We start from the raw sequence: 24793 nt of genomic DNA, 5'->3' as shown, positions 1-24793 counted from the left end.
GCATCAGACACAGGGTTGGGTGCTGTGCTGATGCAGACAGGGGAAGACAGTAAGAAGCATCCCATTGCCTTCCTGAGCAAAAAACTGTCCCCGGCCGAACAGAATTACTCTGTTATAGAGAAGGAATGCTATGCCATTGTGTGGGCCGTCAAACAATTAAGACCTTACCTTTTTAATAGGAGGTTCAGAATTCTAACTGACCATTCACCTTTAGTATGGCTTCACCGAACTAAGGGCACCAACTCCAAACTGCTACGCTGGAGCCTGGTCCTACAGGAGTTTGACATGGAGATTACTCATATTAAAGGAAAGGAGAACTGGGTAGCAGATGCCCTGTCCAGAAAAGAGGAACTTTAGGTATACTGCCTCCGCCATGGACAGTGTCCAAGTCTCTGGCAGTAAGTTCAGGGGGAGGGTGTGACAGCGTACCCCATAAGGCTTTATGGGGGGGTGTTTATAAATGTATGTATGATATAACGGAAATATGTTTTGTGCTGCCTGTGCCATGTAACATATCTCCGTAAAGGTTATGGTCTACTATATCTATTCATCCTTTGTACTTATATACCATTTTCTACTTGAGGTTAAGAATATGGGCTGTATGCTTGCTTGGTTTCTAAGTAAGCTTTGGGAGGCATTTGGTCAGCTTCGTTAGGAAGGAATTCGCCAGGTTAAGTACCTGATCAGGAAACACTTGGGGAACAATGCATCTTGGAATGCTCCAATCCACATAAGAAGTCTTCCTGGAGACATGCAAGATACCATGTGGACAATGGCTTCAGCCTGTAAAGACTGAGTCATGCAGGGACATGTGACTTGTCCAGGTGACTCCAGAACTCCATCTTGGAGCTGGACTTTGCATAGGAGGGAGGAGGGGGGTCTCCTCCCACAAGAGAGAGTCTATTTAAGCCTGGGGGAGACCCCTCCATCTTGTCTTCAGCTGGCTAAAGAAGGAGCCTCTCCACCCCCCCCCAGGATACTTGAAAGAAACTGGAACAAAAGACAGAAACTACAGGGGTTGTGAGAGATTGCTGGACCCAGGCTAAAGGGAGATCAGCCTGTAAAAGGGAGCATTCTGGAACTGGTGAGGAACTTATCTGTATTTAGTTTGATTAGGCATAGATTTGCGCATTTTATTTTATTTTGCTTGTGACTTACTTTGTTCTGTCTGTTACTACTTTGAACCACTTAAATCCTACTGTCTGTATTTAATAAAATCACTTTTTATTTAGTAATTTACTCAGAGTATGTATTAATACCTGGGGGAGCAAACAACTGTGCATATCTCTCTATCAGTGTTATAGAGGGCGAACAATTTATGAGTTTGCCCTGCATAAGCTTTATGCAGGGTAAAACGGATTTATCTGGGTTTAGACCCCATTGGGAGTTGGGCATCTGAGTGCTAAAGACAAGCACACTCCTGTGAGCTGGTTTTCAGGTAAACTTGCAGCTTTGGGACAAGTGATTCAGACCCTGAGTCTTTGTTAGAGCAGACTGGAGTGTCTGGCTCAGCAAAACAGGGTGCTGGAGTCCTGAGTTGGCAGGGAAAACAGAAGCAGGGGTAGTCTTTGCACATTGGGTGGCAGCTCCCAAAGGGGTTTCTGTGATCCAACCCGTCACAGAGTCTCCTTATCCTTGTGGGCTTTGGGAGAAAAAGTCTGATAAACTGAACACCCAGAAAGCAAATGTTCTTGTCCCAAACTTTTGAAGCACCACACGTGGTCATCAGATGCCAGGAAGACAACTGGGCAGGAAGCACACTCTTAAATGCCAGCCTCTTCTGTTTCTTCAATTCCACCATAACCGGGAATAACACTAACTATACTAACAAAGCTAAAACTAACTAAGAGGAGAAAGGTTCTGGCTCCAAAGACATCAGAAATGTTCACATCCTTCCAGGCACGTGCTTGGAAGGAACTGAGCCCCCTATGTAGGCTTGCCCTCAGAACGTCAGTGCTGCTGAGGAGAGGGGTGTGTGACAGAGCTCTAGCTGACACTGCTAGAAAAAGGTTCTACTGCAAGGCACCACAAAGCATAAGTATGTATATGCAAAGCCATTTGAAGAAAAATAGTTTGTTAATGCCCATTTCAATGAGGACTAGATGAAAAAGCAATAACAAAACTGTTAACGTGTGTCAGGTTAGTCCACACAGTTAGTCCGTGGCAGGCTAGTGTGGGGAGATTCTCACTCCAGCTAGCCCAAGCCAGTCTAATATGGGACCTTCAAGATGAGAGGGTGATAAAGGAAAGTGACCTCCCTCTGCAAAGGAATGAAATGTCTGGTATAAAGTTATAAAGAATACTGTGTGTACTTAAAGATATAAAATGGTTATCCTTGTATATCTCATCGATAGTACCTTACTCCATTAGTCATGTTTTAAATCAATGTGACTACGTGTGGAGTAAGGGTATCAGAATATGGGCCAGTATCAGTATGCACATGATAGAGACAGATTTCAGGGTAACATTTTATATAAATTCAAAAATGTTATAAAATATTGTGCAACACAATTTTATTTACCTTCATTTCACCTTCTTCTACTACTAACTGCCAATTGGCATCTCCTCCTACATCCTGTAAAGAGTAAGTCATGTGATTCTGCACCATCTCTTCCACCTTTAGAGAAAAAAAAATGCAACATTTATAAAGGTTCCTGCCACCTCCTTGCCAGCACATTCAGGGCACTGTACAGTAATATCATAAGCCACTATAAAATACTAGCAATAGATCTAGCGCATGAGCTGGACATAGACAATGGAACACAAAACCAGCAAAGGTTAAATTAGTAGAGACCTTGCAGCATTCGGAACCAAAAGCAAAACTCATCCCAAATAAAATTAATTCTTCGCACAAGCACTTCCCACCCATCCCCATCTCTCTCTCCCACCTGTAATAGTTGTACTAACTATTCAAATTTTTACTTCTACCTACGGGGAAGGAAGAGAGATTACCTCTATTACAATTTTTAAGAGGTGCTCTGATCCTACAGAGATAGTGGCCATTATAAGTACCTAGATCAACAGAATCACACTGAAGTGCAGGACTTTTTTTGATAATTTACACTTAATGAAGAACAGCATTTAGGAACCTGAGCAATAAAAAAAACAGATCAAAGCCACTAGTTTTCTACTCTTAGAAAGTTAATCCATATTGTAAGCATTCAGATGTCCCAAAAGCTTTATGGGCTGCAGTGAAGGAAAACCAAGTATGAGTAAGATGTTGAACATCTACTATTCTGCATTAGCACAAGCTGCTATAGTCTTTCGATAGCATCCTGGAGTGTTGACTGATTTAAAGGGACACTGTCAAGTAGTTTAATTGCCAATGTGTCTGCACTCCATAAAATTAAAAGATGAATTAATGAAGTTTTTGCATCATCTTTTACAAATATTTTAAACTTTTAAAATCACTGTTTGCTGTATGTGAATTACTGTAGTCTTTAGAAAAATGTACTTGATATACATCAATCTATTCTTTAAACTACACAAATACTACCATATTTGTACTCCTTCTGTCTGAATGAAAAGCATCCTTTAGGTATATGGCTGTGGGGTATGAACAGGGTTTAAAGGGTCCCTAAGTTTTCTATACACATTTATAGTGTCTGCCCTGGAATGTAGGTGCCAAATCCTTTCAGATCACATTTCCAAACCTGCTCTTTTTCAATTGAAATTATAATCTGTGATAATTATGGAGGAAAAAAGAATATTACAAGTTACTTCACAAATGTTTTATAACATGGCAGACAAGTTTGCTTCAGTTCGTGTGTATCTTAAAAACAAGTGAATACTCAAAATAGATGTTTCAACACCAGCAGATTAATGTGTAATTTGCGATGTCTGCCTGAATCTACAGAGGTAGTGACTAAAGGATGTTTATTTAAAAATATATATCTTGAATAAAAATTAAACAAGGTATTATATTGTATGTCTGGTATTTTAAGCAGTACACAATCATGAATAAAATTAGCAACATTGGGGCATAAATACCTTGTGTATGATGTAGAAAGACATTTCTTTATACACAAACATACGCCACTTGTCAAATAAAGGCATTTATCAAATGAAGTATATTATAACAAGTTTAAGTGGAGGAACGAGCAAAGGAATATGTATTAATGTGTTTTTCCAATTTGCTTGAGATGGAAACAAAAAGCTTGTGTTTATATTTTATTTTAAAATAAAGAAGCCTTTTTTTGTACTATGTACTTTCTGTGCTGTACATTCGAGATTAGGAAAGGAGGTAATTGTACCCTGAATCACACTTTAAAAGTTAATCCCCTCAAACAAATAATGAAACACTGTATGCAATGAGGACTATATTTCATGGAAGTTCAGTGCTGATTTATAGATGTTCTGTGGAAGCAAAATGAGTGATATGGGAAGGATGAGAGACCAGTCCACAAAGTTTTTGTTAGAACTAACTGACAAAGAAAAGTCTGTCCTCCTTTCACTTTATAACTCAGGCAGGAAGGCCACCCTCTCCCAGACCTGGGCAACAGGTTTCCTAGACACGATTCCTCCCGCTCTCTTCTTTCCAGGACACTGTTTACAACCTTCAAGTGGGCAGATTTTCTAAGTAAAGGTCCTTTAAAACATCTGGACCCTAAGAGACAGCTCGGTGATTGATAATTAGTGAAAATAATTGATGAAATTCTTGTAGAGTAATGGAAACCTTACTGGCTTAAAGAAAATAATTAGGCTTGGCTGAATTAGATTTAAAAAAAAATAATTTTGATGGCTAACATTGATGTTATTTTTAGCATTTTAACATTTTTATCCATTTAACTTTTCACAGTTGTGGGAAATTGGGGGGCTAGTGTCAGACTTATTTAATGACAGTAGATGTCGAGATTCAAAAACTTAAAGCTTTATAACTCTTAAAACACATTGTTTATTTTGACATGTGATACTGACAAAGTAAATATCCTTAACTAGTAATCAAACTAATATCAAACTAATAAGTTCTCAAGCAGCATTTTTCTTACTTTGCCTATCTGTAAATTTCGATTCTCATCAGTGCAAATATTTATCATTTTGTGTGTTCATGGTGAAATTGACATTTACCGATATTAGCAATAAAAAACTAATCCTTCCAAGTCTAAACAATCTACAAATTCCAAATACTCTATAAAATCCAATAAAAATTTAGAGCATGGAGCACAACTAAAATTATCTAAGATCAGCAAAGGTCCCTTGAAACCTACAAGGGGGCCATAAAACTAACACGTTCAGAAAGCATTCTTTATCTACTTCCTCAATAGCATAAGTTAACTAGCAACATTGGACTGTGTCTCATCCATAACCCCAGTGATTTCTGAGGGCAGGGGCTTTGGTTAATTCTCTGAGAATTCTGAATATCCCTTTGAGATTTAAACCTAGTCTTGGGTGCAAATACCAGACCACTGTTTGAACTGTTTATTTCGGTTTTTCTGTTCTTAACTATCAAAGCAGCCTTTCTAGTAATCATCACTTCTGCACTCAATGTCTGAACTGGGCGCATTATTGCTAGAATCTCAGTACCTTCCTCAGTAAAAGGAATCAACTCAATTCAGTCTTCGCTCCCAGAAGTAACACAGCATTCCACAGAACTCAGAAAACAGAGGTTTAGTGGTGCCAACTGGCTCAAGGTTCACTGTTCTTTACAAGCTACTCCCGTCTTAGCCCTGACAAACTCACTACACCTAATACAATACTTTCATGATATTTATTTGTGAAGGGTAGCATGTGAGGTCTGTACTGAAAGCACATAACTTATCAAGATTCATAATCATTGAGATTTTTGTACAGATAATATTTAAGGAACAATGTAACAGATTGGCTAAGTGAGGTGGGCTTTAAACTAAGTTCGATGGGGGCAGGAGACAAAAGTCCACAGGTAAGTCCAGAACATGGAGACTTGGGTGAAGGGTTGGAATCTGCAGGGGAAATTGGCAGTTAAAGCAGGGGCAAAGGAGAGAAGAGGGAATACAGATGGGAAATCTAATGAATATCTTAGATTTCTGCATACTAATGCAGGGAGGACAAAGAATAGTTTGGAAAGAACTAGAAGTAACAGTAAATAATCACAATTACAACATAACTGGCATCACAGAGACTTGGTGGGATGATTCATGTGACTGGAATATTGCTACAGAAGGGTACAGCTTGTTCAGGAAGGACAGGAAGGGGGGGAAAGGGAGGAAGTGTTGCCTTGTATATCAACACTTGCACTGAGGTAGAGATAGAAGTGGGAGGCAGACCTATTGAAAATCTCCAGGTAAGGCTAAAAGGGGTAAAAAACAAGGATGATGTCACTGTAGGGGTCTATTATAGACCACCTAACCAGGAAGAAGAGGTGGATGAAGCTTTTATTAAATAACTAACAAAATCATCCAAAGTACAGGACTTGGTGGTGATGGGGGACTTCAACTACCCAGACATCCATTGGGAAATGCTTATAACACAAGATAGATTACACTGGTCTACAATTTTTGAGAAGTCGTCTGCTTCAGAGATAAAATGTGCTATTTATTATGTATTTTGATGTGCTGAATTCAAATATGACAATTAAAACAACTGATTGGCTGGCTACTGTTTCTAAGATATTTAAGTTTTTACATTTTATGTCTATGTATATTGTGTAGATAGTAGAGTTTTAATCATAAATTGTAAACCTAGGTCTTTTCATGTCTTTATGGTTGCTTTACATGATAATATTTCACCTGTCCTGTTTATGTAACACTTTAAAAATCAGCAAAAGGGTTATATAAATAAAATTTATATAAAATATAAAAAAACTTATGTACACAGTTTAGTCCTATTCAGTGTCTACTCGGCGCTTCTTGGCTTGTCTCTTGTATTCATTAAATGGAGCATCTCTTGTCACTGTCCAGCAATAGTCTGCAAGCATTGATGGGCTCCATTTGCCCTGATAGCGTTTCTCCATTGTTGCAATGTCCTGGTGAAATCGCTCGCCATGCTCGTCGCTCACTGCTCCGCAGTTCGGTGGAAAAAAATCTAGATGAGAGTGCAAACAATGTATCTTTAGTGACATGTTGCAACCAAGGCTTTTGTATGCCTTGAGGAGGTTTTCCACCAACAACCTGTAGTTGTCTGCCTTGTTGTTTCCGAGAAAATTTATTGCCACTAACTGGAAGGCTTTCCATGCCGTCTTTTCCTTGCCACCCAGTGCATGGTCAAATGCATCATCTCGAAGAAGTTCACAAATCTGAGGACCAACAAAGACACCTTCCTTTATCTTAGCTTCACTTAACCTTGGAAATTTTCCACGGAGGTACTTGAAAGCTGCTTGTGTTTTGTCAATGGCCTTGACAAAGTTCTTCATCAGACCCAGCTTGATGTGTAAGGGTGATAAAATCTTCCTTGATTCAACAAGTGGTGGATGCTGAACACTTTTCCTCCCAGGCTCCAATGACTGTCGGAGTGGCCAATCTTTCTTGATGTAGTGGGAATCTCTTGCACGACTATCCCATTCGCAGAGAAAACAGCAGTACTTTGTGTATCCAGTCTGCAGACCAAGCAAGAAAGCAACAACCTTCAAATCGCCACAAAGCTGCCACTGATGTTGGTCATAGTTTATGCACCTCAAAAGTTGTTTCATGTTGTCCTAGGTTTCCTTCATATGGACTGCATGACCAACTGGAATTGATGGCAAAACATTGCCATTATGCAGTAAAACAGCTTTAAGACTCGTCTTCGATGAATCAATGAACAGTCTCCACTCATCTGGATCGTGAACGATGTTGAGGGCTACCATCGCACCATCGATGATGTTGCAGGCTACAAGATCACCTTCCATGAAGAAGAATGGGACAAGATCCTTTTGATGGTCACGGAACATGGAAACCCTAACATCACCTGCCAGGAGATTCCACTGCTGTAGTCTGGAGCCCAACAGCTCTGCCTTACTCTTGGGTAGTTCCAAATCCCTGACAAGGTGATTCAGTTCACCTTGTGTTATGAGGTGTGGTTCAGAGGAGGAGGATGGGAGAAAATGTGGGTCCTGTGACATTGATGGTTCAGGACCAGAAGTTTCATCCTCTTCCTCGTCTGACTCAAGTGAGAATGATTGTGGTGCATCAGGAACCGGCAGTCCTTCTCCGTGGGGTACTGGGCGTATAGCTGATGGAATGTTTGGATAATGCACAGTCCACTTTTTCTTCTTTGACACACCTTTCCCAACTGGAGGCACCATGCAGAAGTAACAATTGCTGGTATGATCTGTTGGCTCTCTCCAAAGCATTGGCACTGCAAAAGGCATAGATTTCCTTTTCCTGTTCAACCACTGGCGAAGATTTGTTGCACAAGTGTTGCAGCATATGTGTGGGGCCCACCTCTTGTCCTGATCTCCAATTTTGCAGCCAAAATAAAGGTGATAGGCTTTCTTAACCATAGTGGTTATATTGCACTTTTGTGATGCAAAAAAGTCACTTCACCACAAACATAGCAGAAGTTATCTGCACTGTTCACACAAGTACGAGGCATCTCTGATCACTTTGGCTAAACAGAAATGTGTCCCTTTGCAAAATCAAACACTGACAAATAAGAGAGCACGACACTGTATGATTTCTAGAGCGGATATAGGGCAATTTGTTCAGCAGAGTGATGTAAGCTTCGTTATGATTGCATCATCCATGACTTCTAGGAATAACATGATGCAATTCATATCATGTATGACACAATACCAGCTTCAGATTGCATCATTCATTGTTTTGCCTAAAAAGCAAGTACTGTCCAAACCCAATCATAGATTTATTCATAGATCCAGTCAAAGATGTATTTTAGTCATTTCTGGTTTAAATTGAGATCCCTTCCCTTTATAACTCACTTATCCTCCGCCATTCCCAAGTCAAGGGTCGTATATACTGACCCAATAGCATATCTTGAAAACTAGAGCCAATCAACAATTTTAAGCATCATTTTCGTTCTCAGTGACCCAGAATTAGTAAAGTTTGACTACATTTATTTCAGAAGCATTTTGGCTGTAGAGCAGTGTTATCCAACAAGTTTTTGGAGGCAACTTTTTATTATAGCAAGTGGAGAAAGCAACTAAAGGAGAGGCTGTTCTAGATTTGATTCTGACAAATAGGAAAGAAATGCTTGCAAATTTGAAGGTGGAAGGCAGTTTGAGAGAAAGTAATCATGAAAAGATACAGTTCATGATTCTAAGGAATGGTAGGAGGGAGAACAGCAGAATGAAGAAAATGGACTTCAGCAAACTCAGAATTGATAAGTAAGATCGTATGGGGAAAAAAGTTTAAAGAAAAAAATTCAGGAGAGTTGGCATTTTTTTAGAGAGACATTATTAAGGGCACAAGAGCAAACTATTCCAGTGCATAGGAAAGATAAGAAGTATGGAAACAGATCACCCTGGCTTAAGCAAATTACTAATCTTTTGTAACTGTTCTTCGAGATGTGTTGCTCATGTCCATTCCAAAGTAGGTGTGTGCTCGCCCCAAGCACCACTGCCAGAAAGTTTTCCCCTCAGTGGTATCTGTTGGGTCAGCTCCAATGACCCCTGGTATCACACGCTCATAGTGCCAGTATAAAGGGTCCTGCCGCCCCGCTGACCCCTCAGTTCCTTCTTGCTGGCTATCTCCGACAGAGGGACAGGCAAGGGGGTGGTAATGGTTTGGAATGGACATGAGCAACATATCTTGAAGAACAGTTACGAAAGGTTAGTAATCATTTTTTCTTCGAGTGCTTGCTCACGTCCATTCCAAAGTAGCTGACTCCCAAGCAGTTGTGCAGGTGGATGGTTTGGAGTTCTTTGGCATGCTGACTAATACCACTTGGCTGAAACCCACATCATCTCTAGGCTGCTGGGTGATGGTGTAGCGAGACGCGAAAGTGTGAACTGACGACTACATTCCCACTATACAGATGTCCTGGATAGGAACTTGAGCTACAAATGCTGCCAAAGTGCACCATCAGGGCAGGAGAGGGGACTTCTGCATAGCATGTGTGGCTACATGACGTGATCCACGATGAAATTCTCTGGGCCGAGACTAGAAGGCTTTTCATTGTCTGCAATGGCTACAAAAAGCTGAGTATATTTTTTAAATGATCTAGTCCTTTCTATGCAGAAGGCTAGTGCATGCGTCACATCCAGCAAGTGGAGTGCAGTGCATGGGATTCTTCCATCCTAAGTGCAGGACTCTGCACTTGTCCTTGTTGAACCTCATCAGGTTTCTTTTGGCCCAATCCTCTAATTTGTCTAGGTCCCTCTGTATCCTGTCTCTACCCTCCAGCGTATCTACCACTCGTCCCAGTTTAGTGTCATCTGCAAACTTGCTGAGAGTGTAGTCCACGTCATCCTCCAGATCATTAATGAAGATATTGAACAAAACCGGCCCCAGGACCGACCCCTGGGGCACTCCACTTGAAAGCGGCTGCCAACTAGACATGGAGCCATTGATCACTACCCATTGAGCCCAACGATCTAGACAGCTTCCTATCCACCTTATAGTCCATTCATCCAGCCCATACTACTTTAACTTGCTGGCAAGAATACTGTGGGAGACTATCAAAAGCTTTGCTAAAGTCAAGGAATAACACATCCACTGCTTTCCCCTCATCCACAGAGTCAGTTATCTCCTCATAGAAGGCAATTAGGTTAGTCAGGCATGACTTGCCCTTGGTGAATCCATGCTGACTGTTCCTGATCACTTTCCTCTCCTCTAAGTGCTTCAGAATTGATTCCTTGAGGACCTGCTCCATGATTTTTCCAGGGACTGAGGTTAGGCTGACTGGCCTGTAGTTCCCCGGATCCTCCTCCTTCCCTTTTTTAAAGATGGGCACTACATTAGCCTTTTTCCAGTCATCCGGGACCTCCCCCGATCACCATGAGTTTTCAAAGATAATGGCCAATGGCTCTGCAATCACATCTGCCAACTCCTTTAGCACCCTCGGATGCAGCGCATCCGGCCCCATGGACTTGTGCTCGTCCAGTTTTTCTAAATAGTCCCGAACCACTTCTTTCTCCACAGAGGGCTGGTCACCTTCTCCCCATACTGTGCTGCCCAGTGCAGCAGTCTGGGAGCTGACCTTGTTCGTGAAGACAGAGCCAAAAAAACCATTGAGTACTTTAGCTTTTTCCACATCCTCTGTTACTAGGTTGCCTCCCTCATTCAGTAAGGGGACCACACTTTCCTTGACTTTCTTCTTGTTGCTAACATACCTGAAGAAACCCTTCTTGTTACTCTTAACAGCCCTTGCTAGCTGCAGCTCCAGTTGTGATTTGGCCTTCCTGATTTCACTCCTGCATGCCTGAGCAATATTTTTATACTCCTCCCTGGTCATTTGTCCAATCTTCCACTTCTTGTAAGCTTCTTTTTTGCGTTTAAGGTCAGCAAGGATTTCACTGTTAAGCCAAGCTGGTCGCCTGCCATATTTACTGTTCTTTCTACACATTGGGATGGTTTTTTCCTGCAACGCTGGAGGGTAGAGACAGGATACAGAGGGACCTAGACAAATTAGAGGATTGGGCCAAAAGAAACCTGATGAGGTTCAACAAGGACAAGTGCAGAGTCCTGCACTTAGGATGGAAGAATCCCATGCACTGTTACAGACTAGGGACCAAATGGCTAGGAAGCAGTTCTGCACAAAAGGACCTAGGGGTTACAGTGGATGAGAAGCTGGAGTCAACAGTGTGCCCTTGTTGCCAAGAAGGCTAATGGCATTTTGGGCTGTATAAGTAGGGGCATTGCCAGCAGATCGAGGGACGTGATCATTCCCCTCTATTCGACATTGGTGAGGCCTCATCTGGAGTACTGTGTCCAGTTTTGGGCCCCATACTACAAGGAGGATGTGGAAAAATTGGAAAGAGTCCAGCGGAGGGCAACAAAAATGATTAGGGGTCTGGAGCGCATGACTTAGGAGGAGAGGCTGAGGGAACTGGGATTGTTTAGTCTGCAGAAGAGAAGAATGAGGGGGGATTTGATAGCTGCTTTCAACTACCTGAAAGGGGGTTCCCAAAGAGGATGGATCTAGACTGTTCTCAGTGGTACCTGATGACCGAACAAGGAATAATGGTCTCAAGTTGCAGTTGGAGAGGTTTAGGTTGGATATTAGGAAAATCTTTTTCACTAGGAGGGTGGTGAAGCACTGGAATGGGTTACCTAGGGAGGTGGTGGAATCTCCTTCCTTAGAGGTTTTTAAGGTCAGGCTTGACAAAGCCCTGGCTGGGATGATTTAGTTGGGAATTGGTCCTGCTTTGAGCAGGGGGTTCGACTAGATGACCTCCTGAGGTCCCTTCCAACCCTGATATTCTATGATTTTATGATTCTGGCAGAAGTAATGGCCTCCAGGAAGGCCACCGTCCAGGACAAGTAGAGCAGAGTGCGTTGCCAGCAGTTCAAATGGAGGCCTTGTTAGTCTTGCCAACACCAAGTTGAGGTCCCAGGGAGGGAGTGGCTGCTGTACCTTTGGGTACAATCTCTCCAGGCCCTTAAGAAACAGACTACAGATGAAGTTTGAGAAAACAGAATGGCCGTCCACCCATGGGTGAAAGGCTGAGATGGCAGCTAGATGGATCCTAATAGATGACATGGTTAGGCCTTGTTGTTTCAAGTGGTATAAGTAATCTAAAATGAATGGAAATGTTGACTGTGTAGGTGATGGGCAGATCGAGAATCTTTTCCACTTTGCCAGGTAAGTGGCTCTAGCAGGCAGTTTTCTGTTCCGTAAAAGCACCTTGTGACCAGTCACAGAGCATGCTACCTCTGCAGGGTTCAGCCATGGAGCTTCCAGGCCGTGAGATGAAGAGACTCGAGGTTCGGATGATGTAGACAACCGTGGTCTTGGGAGATCAGGTCTGGAAACGGAGACAGGCAGATTGGCATTTCCACCGAGAGGCCTCGAAGGGTGATGAACCAGTGCTTATATGGCCAGGCTGAGGCTATCAGGATGAGACCTTGTCCCTTCTAACCCTTAGGAAGACCTTGTGTATGAGAGAGATGGGAGGGAACGCATAGAAGAGATGATCCATTCAAGGGAGGAGAAAGGTGTCAGAGCGACCCCAGGCTGTAACCCAGGAAGGAGCAAAACTTAAGACACTTCCTGTTGTCCTTCACTGCCAATAGATCTATCTGGGGAGTCCCCCACTTCTGGAACACGCCTTTCACGACATCTGGATGGATGGACCACTCATGGTGGTTGGAGAAGGATCTGCTGAGGCGATCTGCTAGCTCGTACTGTGACTGCTAGAGATAGGAGGCATTGAGGTGGATTGAGTGGGCTATGCAGAATTCCCACAAGTGAAGAGCTTCCTGGCACAGGTGAGAGGAACATGCTGCTCCACCTTGCCTGTTTATATAAAACATCGCTCTCGTGTTGTCTGTAAGAACTGACACGCACTTGCCTTCCATGGGGGGTTGGAATGCATTACAGACTAGGCAAACCACCCTGAACTCCCTGATATTGATGTGTAGCAAGAACTCTTCTGGAGACCAGAGGCTGAGTTCTGAGAGACCCGAAATGAGTTCCTCAGTCTATCGCTGAAGCATCTGTGATGAGAGACATTGATGGTGGGGGTCTTGAGAATGGGACTCCTGCACATACTGTCAGCGGGTCCAACCACCAAAGAAGGGAAGTGATCACAGATGGGGGAAGTGTGATAACATGCCCAAGTGGTGTCGCCAGCCATGCCTGAAGAAGTAGGAATAGGGAGCCTGGAAATGAGTGAGAAAATTTGATGCCTGATGATGATTTCTCTTCACTGAATATCCAGATTGGTCATTCCAATCTGTCCATTAATTGGATGAACAAGTTTAGGTTTAATGAAAACTATTACAATGCGCTGGAGACACTTTTATTCAAGGAAAGTTTATTACATACACACATATAATATTATGCTGTTTTTCAGTTTTGGAAGTATTTTCACTGGCTTGCACATTCTGAAGAAGAGCCAAGTTGTCTTCCTGATGACCAACAGGTTTGGTTCTGCCTCTAGTAATGGAGAGCAGAGGGAAAACCCAGTTGTAGGAATGGCAAGTTTGGGAATTCAGTAAGTTCTTCACTATTGTATCTTTCAAAATTCTTAAGCTTACGGACACTAGTAATTTTCTTCCAAAATTTACAGCCTCCTATTCCTTTAGACACTAACAAGTTATCATCAAAATGGGTCCACAGCTGATCCTTCAATCTTTGAAGTTTAAAAAAATCTGGGCCTTAGCCCTTATATTGTTAAGGTATTTAGGCATTGACCGTTAAAGGGATTTTGGTTCCTAAGTGCCTAAACCCCTTTTGGAAATGAAACTTGGGCTCCTAAATCAATTAGGCTTTGCAATGCTGAGCACAGCAATGCCTAAATACTGTTACAAATTTGGCCTGGAGGCTCTTGGTAGGGCTTATTAAAACAGGTGTATTGAGCAATTGTACAGTGGCCATGGTTAAAAGCTGTAGACCAGCCTATATGACAGAGCAATTTGTCACCTTTTTGATGAAGTCCTACAGTCCCCCTTCTGTTGCTTAATTGTCAGAAGGGTATGTTATCATCATCTTAGGACTGCTTTTTCCATTGCTTCTTTGAATAGCTTGTCCGTTGAACACTTCCAGGAGGCCATTAAAATGTTTGGCTTGCTTATGCAGATCTACAAGTATATTTTGCTTTGGTATTGTGTGCCTTGGTGAATCTGCCACAAATAGGTATAACAAACTATATTTTTTTAAAAAAAGTTTCCAAACTCAAACTGTGCACGCCCAATAAAATCTAGAATAAGCTTTTAGTGCTGAATTAGAAACAAAGTCTCAGAGGTGCAAACAGTGCTGTTGGAATGTAGAAAGATTTAGTTTCTTAATGGTAATTGTAACAGATATATGAACTAAATATGTGAAAAAGACTGGGAAATTAAACACTGTTTAGAATAAATGATTTACACGCAAGCATAACAACGATCCTTCATTTTAAAGTCAAATTTATTTCCATCCCACACAGACCAGGTGTTATTTCACTTTTATTATTTTAAGTTATTACATCAGTAATGTGGGATCTTGAAGTTACACACATTTTTATTTTTTCTGCAGACATTAATCCTCCTTATTTCCCAGATTCAGACCCTTGCAAGTATGATATGGATACAAGCAGAATGTAAAAAGACAATCTTTCAGTAACAGGAATAGAGAATTCCTTGGTATGTGTCTATCTGTACTCATCTAAAACAAGCACAAGTGATTTATGGAACAAAGGGAACCCAGGTAGAGAGAAGATGAAATACAGCAAAAAGATATACAAAGCCACTCTATATATTCTTACAATACCTGGGTGCTGAATCTGTGAACATCATCAGAGGCACTGACTAGATCAATGGAAGACATGGAGGAAGAGCGACTATAGGGCTACCAGAGACAGACAAAGAAAAAATCAAGTAATCAGAACAAAGGCACAACAGAGCTTTCAGTACCAACTTCCAAGCACAAGATAATGAAGAAAAGGAAAACAAAAGCACCATAAGCAGCAAGCACAGCAGCAAAAGCTAATTTCATGCAACTATTATATATTATACTCCCAACATGGTCCTGGGAAAAAAAAAAAAAGTAGTGTTTCCAGTAACATTGAAAAAGGTCAAAATCAACCACAATTAAAAAAACAAAACAAAAAACTAGCTTTTTTTTCTTTTAATTAGTTTAATGATTTTATATTTAAGAAAAAGCATCTTTAAAGAATATTACGTTTCTGGCATGATTTTTTCTTAATCTCATAAAATATGACAAGTTTGCTACATATCCAGAATATTCTAAAATAGACACTAAAAATAGAAGATTTTTTTCAAGGAAAAAGTCCTCTCCAATCCTGGATATGTCAATTCTAATGAGTGATGTGTTCAAAGTTACTAGAAACATCTACACATTAGATCTCACCAATCCATATGACTAATGTATCAGTTAGAACAGAAATAGTGATTTTATTTACATTAAGTACTCTGAAAAGAGCCTGGGAAACATCTCACCTTTTGGACGAATCTGTGAGTCCCCACAGCAGAGTATCCATCACCAGAGGGTAATGATGTTGGCCAATGTGATCTGACCTTTTCACTCTGAGACTAAGAGAAACAGGTTAAATGTATTAGTACATAACAGCTGTTTGGTGGAGTATTTAGCAGGTGGCAGTAGAACTGACAGGACGTATATAAGAGGAGGGAGCAAGTAAATGGTCTCTCTTTACTGTTTCACAGATCACGAATGGTAACAGACACTTCAGGTGGCAAGAACAATTAGATTTAAGAAATATTTATAGTGTATTGGATATACTTATTTGTGTAGGTTATTCACCTAAGTACAGTCAAGGTGAGTTTTATATAGGATTTTTTAATTACTTGCGTCTATTAAGAATTGCTTTAAAGATAATAGGGGAGACAAATTGACCCATGTTATTAACACTATTTATGCTGTCATGTTCTATGGATAATGGACTTCTGTTTCCACTGTGCCCAAATTTCTCAAATTAATTTTAGTTTTAAAAATAAAAAAATTAAAAAGAACAAAATGTTATATAAAAAGGAAGTGTTACTCACCCTATGCACTAACTGTAGTTCTTCGAGATGTGTCCCCCTATGTGTGCTGCATTTCAGGTGCACATGCACCTCTCAAGCCTTCAATAGGAGATTTCTAGCTAGCAGTGCCCATTCAACTCTCACATGCGCCCTGTCTCCTTGTGGCAGACACTGAGGCTATATAAAGGTGTATGGACAAATTGCCCTCAGGTCCTTCTCTATTCAGTCATCCCCTAGGGAACAACTGAAGCAGAGGGGAAGGAGAGTGGATAGTGAAGCACCCATAGGGACAGACATTTCCTCCTCCTCTGAGTAGTGTGCCTGTGGGTGCTTCACTTCAGGTGACTTCTGAGCACTATTTCTAGAAGGAGGAAAGCGTTTCAGAACAGGATCCAGAACTGAAGACTATGCTGCGGAACTAAGTGTAGCATCAGATCTGACGGCATGAAGCAGAGTCTAAAACTTTAAAAACATATGGTCTGAAATCCAAGTAGTGGCTCTGTGTGTCTCATATAATGGAACATTCTTCAAAAATTTAGCAAATGTTGCCCGCAATCTGGTTGAATGTGTTCTAACCCCTGAGGGGGCTGAGCACCTGCAGACTCACAACAGGCAGAGATACAGCCTGACAGCCATTTCAAAAGTCTGAGCAGAAATAGGAGCCCCCTCAGATCTATCTGCGAAGGATACAGAGAGTCTAGGCACTCTCCTAAACTGCTCAGTCCTATCCAGGTAGAAGGTTAAGGCTTTTCTAACGTCCAAAATATGAAAACAGGATTCTTGCTGAGAACTATGAGGTTTCATAAAATATACTGGTAGATGGATAGATTAGTTAAGATGAAAATCCGATTGAAACCTTTGGTAGGAACTTAGGATGCAGATGTAAAGAGACTTTATTAAAAAAGAAAAAAGGTAATCTGCCATCAAGGCTCCAATTTCCCTGACCTTACGGGCCGACATGATGGCAACTAAGGCGGCCATCTTCACAGATAAATGAAGTAGGGAACAGGTTGCCATTGGTACAAATGGATGTCATGTGAGATGGTTGAGAAACTGGTTGAGATCTCAAGATGGGGTGGGGTGTCTAATGTGGGGGAAGAAATTACTCAGACCTTAATAAATCTGGATGATATCCAGGAAGCAAAAATGGAAAGTCCCTGGACAGGAAGATGAAAGGCTGATATGGCGGGCAGGTGTACCTTGACCAAAATGATGGATAAGCTGGGTGTCTTCAGATCCAGCAGGTAATCTAGGATGAGGGAAACACAAATGGATTCCAGCCAGAGGTATCAACAACTGTCCCAACCGACGAATCGCTTCCATATTTGCAGGTAAGTAGTGCGGAATGCTGTTTTTCTACTGTTTAACAGCACCTGCTGTACCTCCATAGAGCGGGGAAACCTGTATTCGTGAGAACCATCCAGGAACCATGCCCTGGAACTACTAGATTGGGGTTAAGCATGTGACCAGCATCCTGAGACAGGAGATGTGGAATGTTTGGGAGCTCGATTGATGGTTGGACACAAGCAGTTAAGGGTACTAAGCTTGTCTCAGCCAGGTAGGTACTATGGAGGATAACTATGGCCTTGTCCTGCCTGATCTTGTTCAATACCCTTAGAATTATGGGTGGTGGGGGAAAGGCACAGAACAGGCTCTTCCTCCACAGGAGAAGGAAGGCATCCTCCAGGGAGTGGTGACCCAGACCTGCCTTGAACAGAAAAGAGGACACTTCCTGTTCTTGAAGGTGGTGAAAAGATTGATCTCTGGCAGTCTCATCTCTAGAATAAGCCATGGAGAACCTGAGTGTCCAGCTACGACTCATAGTTGTGGGAGAAGTATCTGCTGAGAGCATTGGCTGTGGTGTTCTGGATGCCTGTGAGGTGGACCACTGAAATATGGATGTGGTGGGCTATGCACCAGTTCCAGAGCTTTACAGCTTCAGTGCACAAGGAGGATCTTGTTCCTTCCTGCTTGTTGATGTAAAACATGAAGGACATATTGTCCATCATGACCCTGATCGCTCTGCCCCTGATGAGGGGCAGGAAATGGAGACAAGAATTCCTGACTGCCCTGAGCTTCAACAGGTTGATATCAAAACTGATTTCATGGGCTGTCCATCTGCCCTGAACTGAGAGGGTGTTTAGGTGGGCAATTACAGTTGCTAGAGTCACCATCCTCAAGTTTTGAGTCTTCACAAATTTGTTCAACTGTTCTAACTGTCTTAGATCTAAGATTGGCCTCCAACCTATATTCTCCAGTGGCACTAGAAAGTATTTTGAGTAGAACTCCCTGACCCTGTAAAGGGAAGGGATTGGTTCTATTGCTCCTAGTTGGAGGAGAGTGTCCACCTCTTGCCTTAGAAGAAGCTCATGAGAGGGGTCCCTGAAGAGGAAAGGAGAATGAGGGTGGAAGAGAGAGAGACACAAACTGGATGGAATAGCCTGATGTTATGACCTCCAAGACCCACTGATCCATGGTGATCTGCTCCCAAGCTGGGTGAAAATGGACAACGTGGTCCCCAAAGGGAGGGAGGTGGGCTAAAGGGTGCAATTGTAAATCCGGGGGGGGGGGGAGAAGAATTTCATTTCTTGACCAGTCCATCAAAACTGACACCTGGGTGGTTGTGGAGGGCTGTTGAATAGCCCTCTTGCCCTGCAACCTCTCTCTCTTTCTGGGGAGTTCCACGGGTCTAGGGTATCCTAAGCACTGAGCAGGGCATGACCTCTGGACAGTCTGACCTACTAAAAAGCTTCTTGCTCGTTGGTGTGTAAATGCCTAAGAAAGATAGGGTAGCCATGGAGTCCTTCAAAATGTGCAGGGAGTCATTCGTGGTCTCGGAGAAAAGCCTATGACCAGTAGGGAGGTCCCCTGCTGTGTTCTGAAACTTTCCTTGAAACCCTGAAAAAGTTGGAGCCATGACACCCTGCGCATAACTATTGCCATGGAGCTGGCAGTAATGAGCAGCATCTAGGGATGCCTGGAAAGCTGTTCTGGCCAGCAGGTGACTCTCTGCAACTATGAATTGGAATTATTCCCTGCAGTCATGTGGCAGCTGCTCAATAAAGCCCATGAAGCTTGTTGCAATTAGTAAAATTGTATTTGGTCATGACCACCTGATAGTTTGTGATCTGGAACAACACCGTTGCAGACAAGTAAGATTTTTGACCAAAATATCCACTTACTTCTGGTCCTTGTCATAGGGGGCAGATGTCAAAAAATTGCTGCCTAACCTGTTCATTCACTGCATCCACCAACGGAGTAAGGTGGGGGATAGGAAAATAGAAAATTGGAATCCATTGGTGCAACAGTGGCAAGTGTTTGCCTCACTGTCTTAGCCAGATACAGGAGAGCCTCATTAATAGGTAATGCCTCGCTGGAGGGTGTTGCCAACTGCAAAATATCTAGCAGCTTGCGTTGCGGATCTTCGACCTCCACCAGAGGGATCTGCAGGGTGTCTGCTACCCTTCTAATGAGGTCCTGAAACTGCCTGAAGTTGTCAACTGTGGAAGGTGGTGAAGCTATAATTGCCTCATCCAGCAACAACGATGAACTGGGAAAGTCAGGGGTGACCTCTTCATCTACCCTAGCCTTCTGCTCTTCAAATGTCTCCTCTTGTCATGGATGGGTAGAGGGAGGATGTGAAACCTTGTCTTCTGGAGGGACAGTACCAGTGGCTGTTAAATTGCTGTCAATTGGCAGCCCATAGGCCCCAATATGGCCATTGGGGGATGTCTATAAGGAAGTACGGGTGGCATACAAAGTTCGTTCCACCTTTCTTGCTGACCAGCAAGGTCCTCCCTGCGCAAAAGTGGTTTCCTGAAGGGGTATGCAGGAGAACCCTTCACTGAAATCAAAGAGGACTCCCAATTGGTCTCCTTCTCCACATCCTCCCATGGTGGGACAGGAATTGAGGACAGAACACAGTCCTGTGCCATGAAGGGGCCACTCAGACCGAGGTCTCAGTACTGAGAGATGCTCGGTACCCAACAACAATGGACACTCTGGTTTGTCTGACACCGAGAGGTCCCTTGAGTATCGGAACTCCTGCGGTACCAGAAAGGACCCCAGTACTGACGCCGTAGCAGAGGTTGCTGTGGCTGACAGTCCCCAGGATGATAGGAGTACTGCAGGCATTGTAGATGTCAAGTCCCAATGTTTGCTCAGTATCAAGGGTACTGCTTGCACAGGTACCCCTGCCTGAGCTGCTTATATCAGTACCAATGGCTGGTTAAGACACGTGACAGCATCAATGGCTGAACAGGATGCTTTGGTGCTGATGGAAGGGCCAAAATAGATAGTACCCTGTGCTTACCCTCCTTACTGGTGAAGGATTTAGTTGCCCTATCGGAACTGTGCTTTCAGTCCTTGGAGCTCCTGGGCTTTGCAGGCCTACTGTACTGGAGAAAGAGTCCTTGATCTCAACAGTACTCTTGAAGTACAAGGATCTTAACGGGGACCTGGTCTTTTTTGAAGCTGACTCAGAGTGAGAGTCCGTGCTCCTCTTTCTGGGAGTCTTCCAAGCGGGCTCCAAAGACTTCCCTTTCTTAGGGGAAGCATGCCTCAAGGTTGATGGGGTGCAGGATCTGTCCGCGGACAGATGAACCAGGGAGGGGAGGGTAATCTCCTCATCTGGATCAGAGGGTGGTTGCAGGGAGCATTCTCTTGCCAACAGTCTGACCTTTAATTCGCTGTTTTTTCTAGCCCTGGTCTTAAAGGGCCAAACAGAAGGAATGCTTCTGGGAGATGTGACTCCCCCGGCAACAGACACAAATGGAGTGCCGGTCACTTATTGGCATAGCCTCCTGGCAAGACAGGAGAACAACAGTTACAAAAGGGCCATTGGGGGATTTGAAGCCTGGAGAACAAAGCATACCCCTACAGGAGAAGACCGGTATCCCAGAAGGAAGAAAAAATGATACTCTCATCTAAAACTAACTATACTAAATACTGACCTACAACTATAAATTAACTGAGAAAAAGAGAAAAGTCCAAGTATGCTCTAGGCTGACACACTAGAGTTCTGTCTCAGGCCGAGGTGGTAGAGAAGGAACTGCAGGCAGTTTGCCCACGTACCCCTAGATAGCCTCGGTGTCTGCCACAAGGAGGCATAGGGTGCATGTGTGGGCTGAATGGACACTGCTAGCTAGAAATCATCCAATCTTCATGTGCGCCTGAAGTGGAGCACCAAAAGGGACACTATTGGAAGAATTAGTAAGTTACTACTTAGATTGCAGACTCTTTGGAGTAGGAAAAAACGGTTACCTACCTTTTGTAACTGTTGTTCTTTAAGATCATAGAATCATAGAAGATTAGGGTTGGAAAAGACCTCAGGAGGTCATCTAGTCTAACTCCCGTCTCAAAGCAGGACCAACCCCAACTAAATCATCCCAGCCAGGGCTTTGTCAAGCTGGGCTTTAAAATCCTCTAATGATGGAGATTCCAAACCCGCGCCCCCCGCCAGGTAACCCATTCCAGTGCTTCACCATCCTCCTGGTGAAATAGGTTTTCCTAATATCCAACCTAGACCTCCCCATGGCAACTTGAGACCATTGGTCCTTGTTCTGTCATCTGCCACCACTGAGAACAGCCTAGCTTCATCCTCTTTGGAACCCCTCTTCAGGTAGTTGAAGGCTGCTATCAAATCCCCTCACTCTTCTCTTCTGCAGACTAAACAATCCCAGTTCCCTCAGCCTCTCCTCATAAGTCATGTGCCCCAGCCCCCTGATAATTTTCGTTGCCCTCCACTGGACTCTCTCCAATTTGTCCACATACTTTCTGTAGTGGGGGGGGTCCAACACTGGACCCAGTACTTCAGATGTGGCTTCACCGGTGCCAAATAGAGGGGAATAATCACTTCCCTCAATTTGCTGGCAATACTCCTACTAATGCAGCCCAATATGCCATTAGCCTTCTTGGCAACAAGGGCACATTGTTGACTTATATCCAACTTCTCATCCACTGTAATCCCCAGTTCCTTTTCTGGAAAACTGCCGCTTAGCCAGTTGGTCCCCAGCCTGTAGCTGTGCATTGGATTCTTCCATCCTAAGTGCAGGACTCTGCACTTGTCCTTGTTGAACCTCAGATTTCTTTTGGTCCAATCCTCCAATTTGTCTAGAAAAAACGGTTACCTACCTTTCGTAACTGTTGTTCTTTGAGATGTGTTGCTCATGTCCATGCCATTCTAGGTGTGCATGCGCCCACGTGCGTGGCTGGAGATTTTTGCTTTAGCAGTACCCATAGTACCGGCTGTAGCGCCCTCTAGAGTGCCGCGCTCATGCCGCGGTATATCAGGCGCTGCCAGCCCACGCCCTCTCAGTTCCTTCTTTCCGACAACTCCAAAAGAGGGGCAGGAGGGAGGGTAATGGAATGGACATGAGCAACACATCTCGAACAACAGTTACGAAAGGTAGTTTTTAGTTCTTTGAGTGGCTTGCTCATGTCCATTCCATTCTGGGTGACTAGCAAGCAGTATCAATGGAGGTGGGCTCGGAGTTCACCCTTGTACAGCGTGTAGTACAGCTCTGCCAAAGCCAGTGTTGTCTCGCACCTGCTGAGTCAGTGCATAGTGCGACGTGAATGTATGGACGGACAACCAGGTGGCGGCCCAACAGATTTCTTGGATCAGCACCTGTGCCAGGAAGGCCGATGAAGATGCCTGCACTCTAGTGGAATGAGCCGTCACAGTCACTGACAGGGGCACTTTCCCCAGCCCGTAGCAGTGGCGGATGCACGCCGTGATCCAAGACGAAATTCTCTGGCCTGACGGAGCCACGGAGCAGCCACGTCGTCAGGTGCAGCGACGCCAGGTTCGGTTGCAGCAGATTGCCGTGGTTCTGGGATAGCAGATCCAGACGGAGAGGTAACTGCAGTGGGTTGGCCACTGAAAGACTCAGCAGCATGCTAAACCAGTGCTGGCAAGGCCATGCCAGGGCAATGAGAATGACTCACGCTCTGTCTTGCTTCACCTTTAGCAGGACTCTGTGGATAAGCAGCACTGGCAGAAAAGCGCAGATCAGCACTCCCGACTCTGGGATCAGGAAGGCATCTGACAGGGAGCCCTTATCCCCTGGTGGGAACAAGGGCTCCCTGTCAGATGCCTTCCTGATCCCAGAGCAAAATACGTGGCACTTCCTGTTCTGCCTGGACGCAAACAGGTCCACCTGGGGAGTCCCCCACCATTGGAAGATCAGGTTGACCACCTCCGGATGGAGGGACCACTCGTGGCGAGAGGAGAAGGCCTTGCTGAGGCGATCTGGCAGGACGTTCCTGGTTCTAGGTAATGAGTGGCCATCAGCTGGATGGCATTCTGCACGCAAAGATCCCAGAGGCTGAGCGCTTCTTGACACATGGCCAATGACCTGATGTAATGTTGATGTAATATATCACGGCCATGTTGTCCGTGAGGACCTGTACCACCCTGCCTTCTAGGTGGGGCAAAAACGCCTGACAGGCCAGGCGCACTGCCCTGACATTGATATGAAGAGCTAAGTTGTGCTGCATCCAGTGCTGCACTCACCCAGGTGGGCTCCCCAGACCAGGTCTGATGCATCTGAGACCAGGGTGAGCGACGGTGATGGGGACACAAAGTGAACTCCCCGCAGCACTGACTTGGAGTCTAGCCAATAGTTCAAGGATGAGAAGACGCGGTCCGGCACCATGACCACTTGGTCCCGGGGGTGCCTGCTGGGAACGTAGACCGTTGCTAGCCATGTTTGCAGGGGTCGCAGATGAAGCCGGGTGTGCCTGACCACGTACGTGCACGCTGCCATGTGGCCCCATCAGCCGCAGGCAAGTGTGGGCCATGGTGATCGTATGTCTCCTCATGTAGAAAATGAGATCCACCATGGCCTGAAAGCGTGCTTTCGGAATGAAGGCCCTGTCTCGTGTGGAATCGAGAACTGCTCCTATAAACTCTATGCGCTGGACCGGCATTAACGTGGACTTTTCTGTGTTTATAAACAGGCCCAGGTCATTGCAGGTCGAGCGTTCCAGATTGAAGTTTCTCCGCACATGACCCAGAGACCTGCTCTTGATGAGCCAGTCATCAAGGTACAGAAAGATCTGGATGTCCCCGACATCTGAGGTAAGCCGCTACTGGTGCAATGCATGTTGTGAACACCCTAGGGGCTGAGGACAGGCCAAAGGGCAGTGCCGTGAACTGGAAGTGGTGCCCAGTCACTATGAAATGCAGGAACCGTCTGTGTCATGGGAATATGGAGACATGGAAGTAAGCGTCCTTTAAGTTGAGAATGGCGTACCAGTTCCCCGGATCCAGGGAGGGGAAAATGGAGGCCAGGAAG

The 24793-nt window shown here is 44.0% G+C and overlaps 1 protein-coding gene across 3 annotated transcripts in view; it reads right to left on the bottom strand.

The window, feature by feature from the left end:
• The window catches only part of CERT1 (ceramide transporter 1), a 173175-nt gene that overhangs the window by 16497 nt on the left and 131885 nt on the right, over positions 1-24793 (bottom strand). For 2 of the 3 annotated variants that reach the window (XM_065406520.1, XM_065406519.1), the window contains exons 10-11: positions 15951-16043; positions 2522-2617 (exon numbers count right to left, since the gene is read on the bottom strand). In XM_065406520.1, the coding sequence (XP_065262592.1) occupies positions 2522-2617; positions 15951-16043 (189 nt within the window). Of the gene's footprint in view, positions 1-2521; positions 2618-15261; positions 15340-15950; positions 16044-24793 lie in introns of all 3 variants that reach the window. The other variant, XM_065406517.1, reaches the window with a different exon arrangement.

The sequence above is a fragment of the Emys orbicularis genome, chromosome 6 (genome assembly GCF_028017835.1).
Source record: "Emys orbicularis isolate rEmyOrb1 chromosome 6, rEmyOrb1.hap1, whole genome shotgun sequence".
In the NCBI taxonomy this organism is placed as follows: Eukaryota; Metazoa; Chordata; order Testudines; family Emydidae; genus Emys; species Emys orbicularis.
The sequence above is the reverse complement of the archived record's forward strand: the minus strand, read 5'-3'. Positions and strand labels throughout refer to the sequence as shown.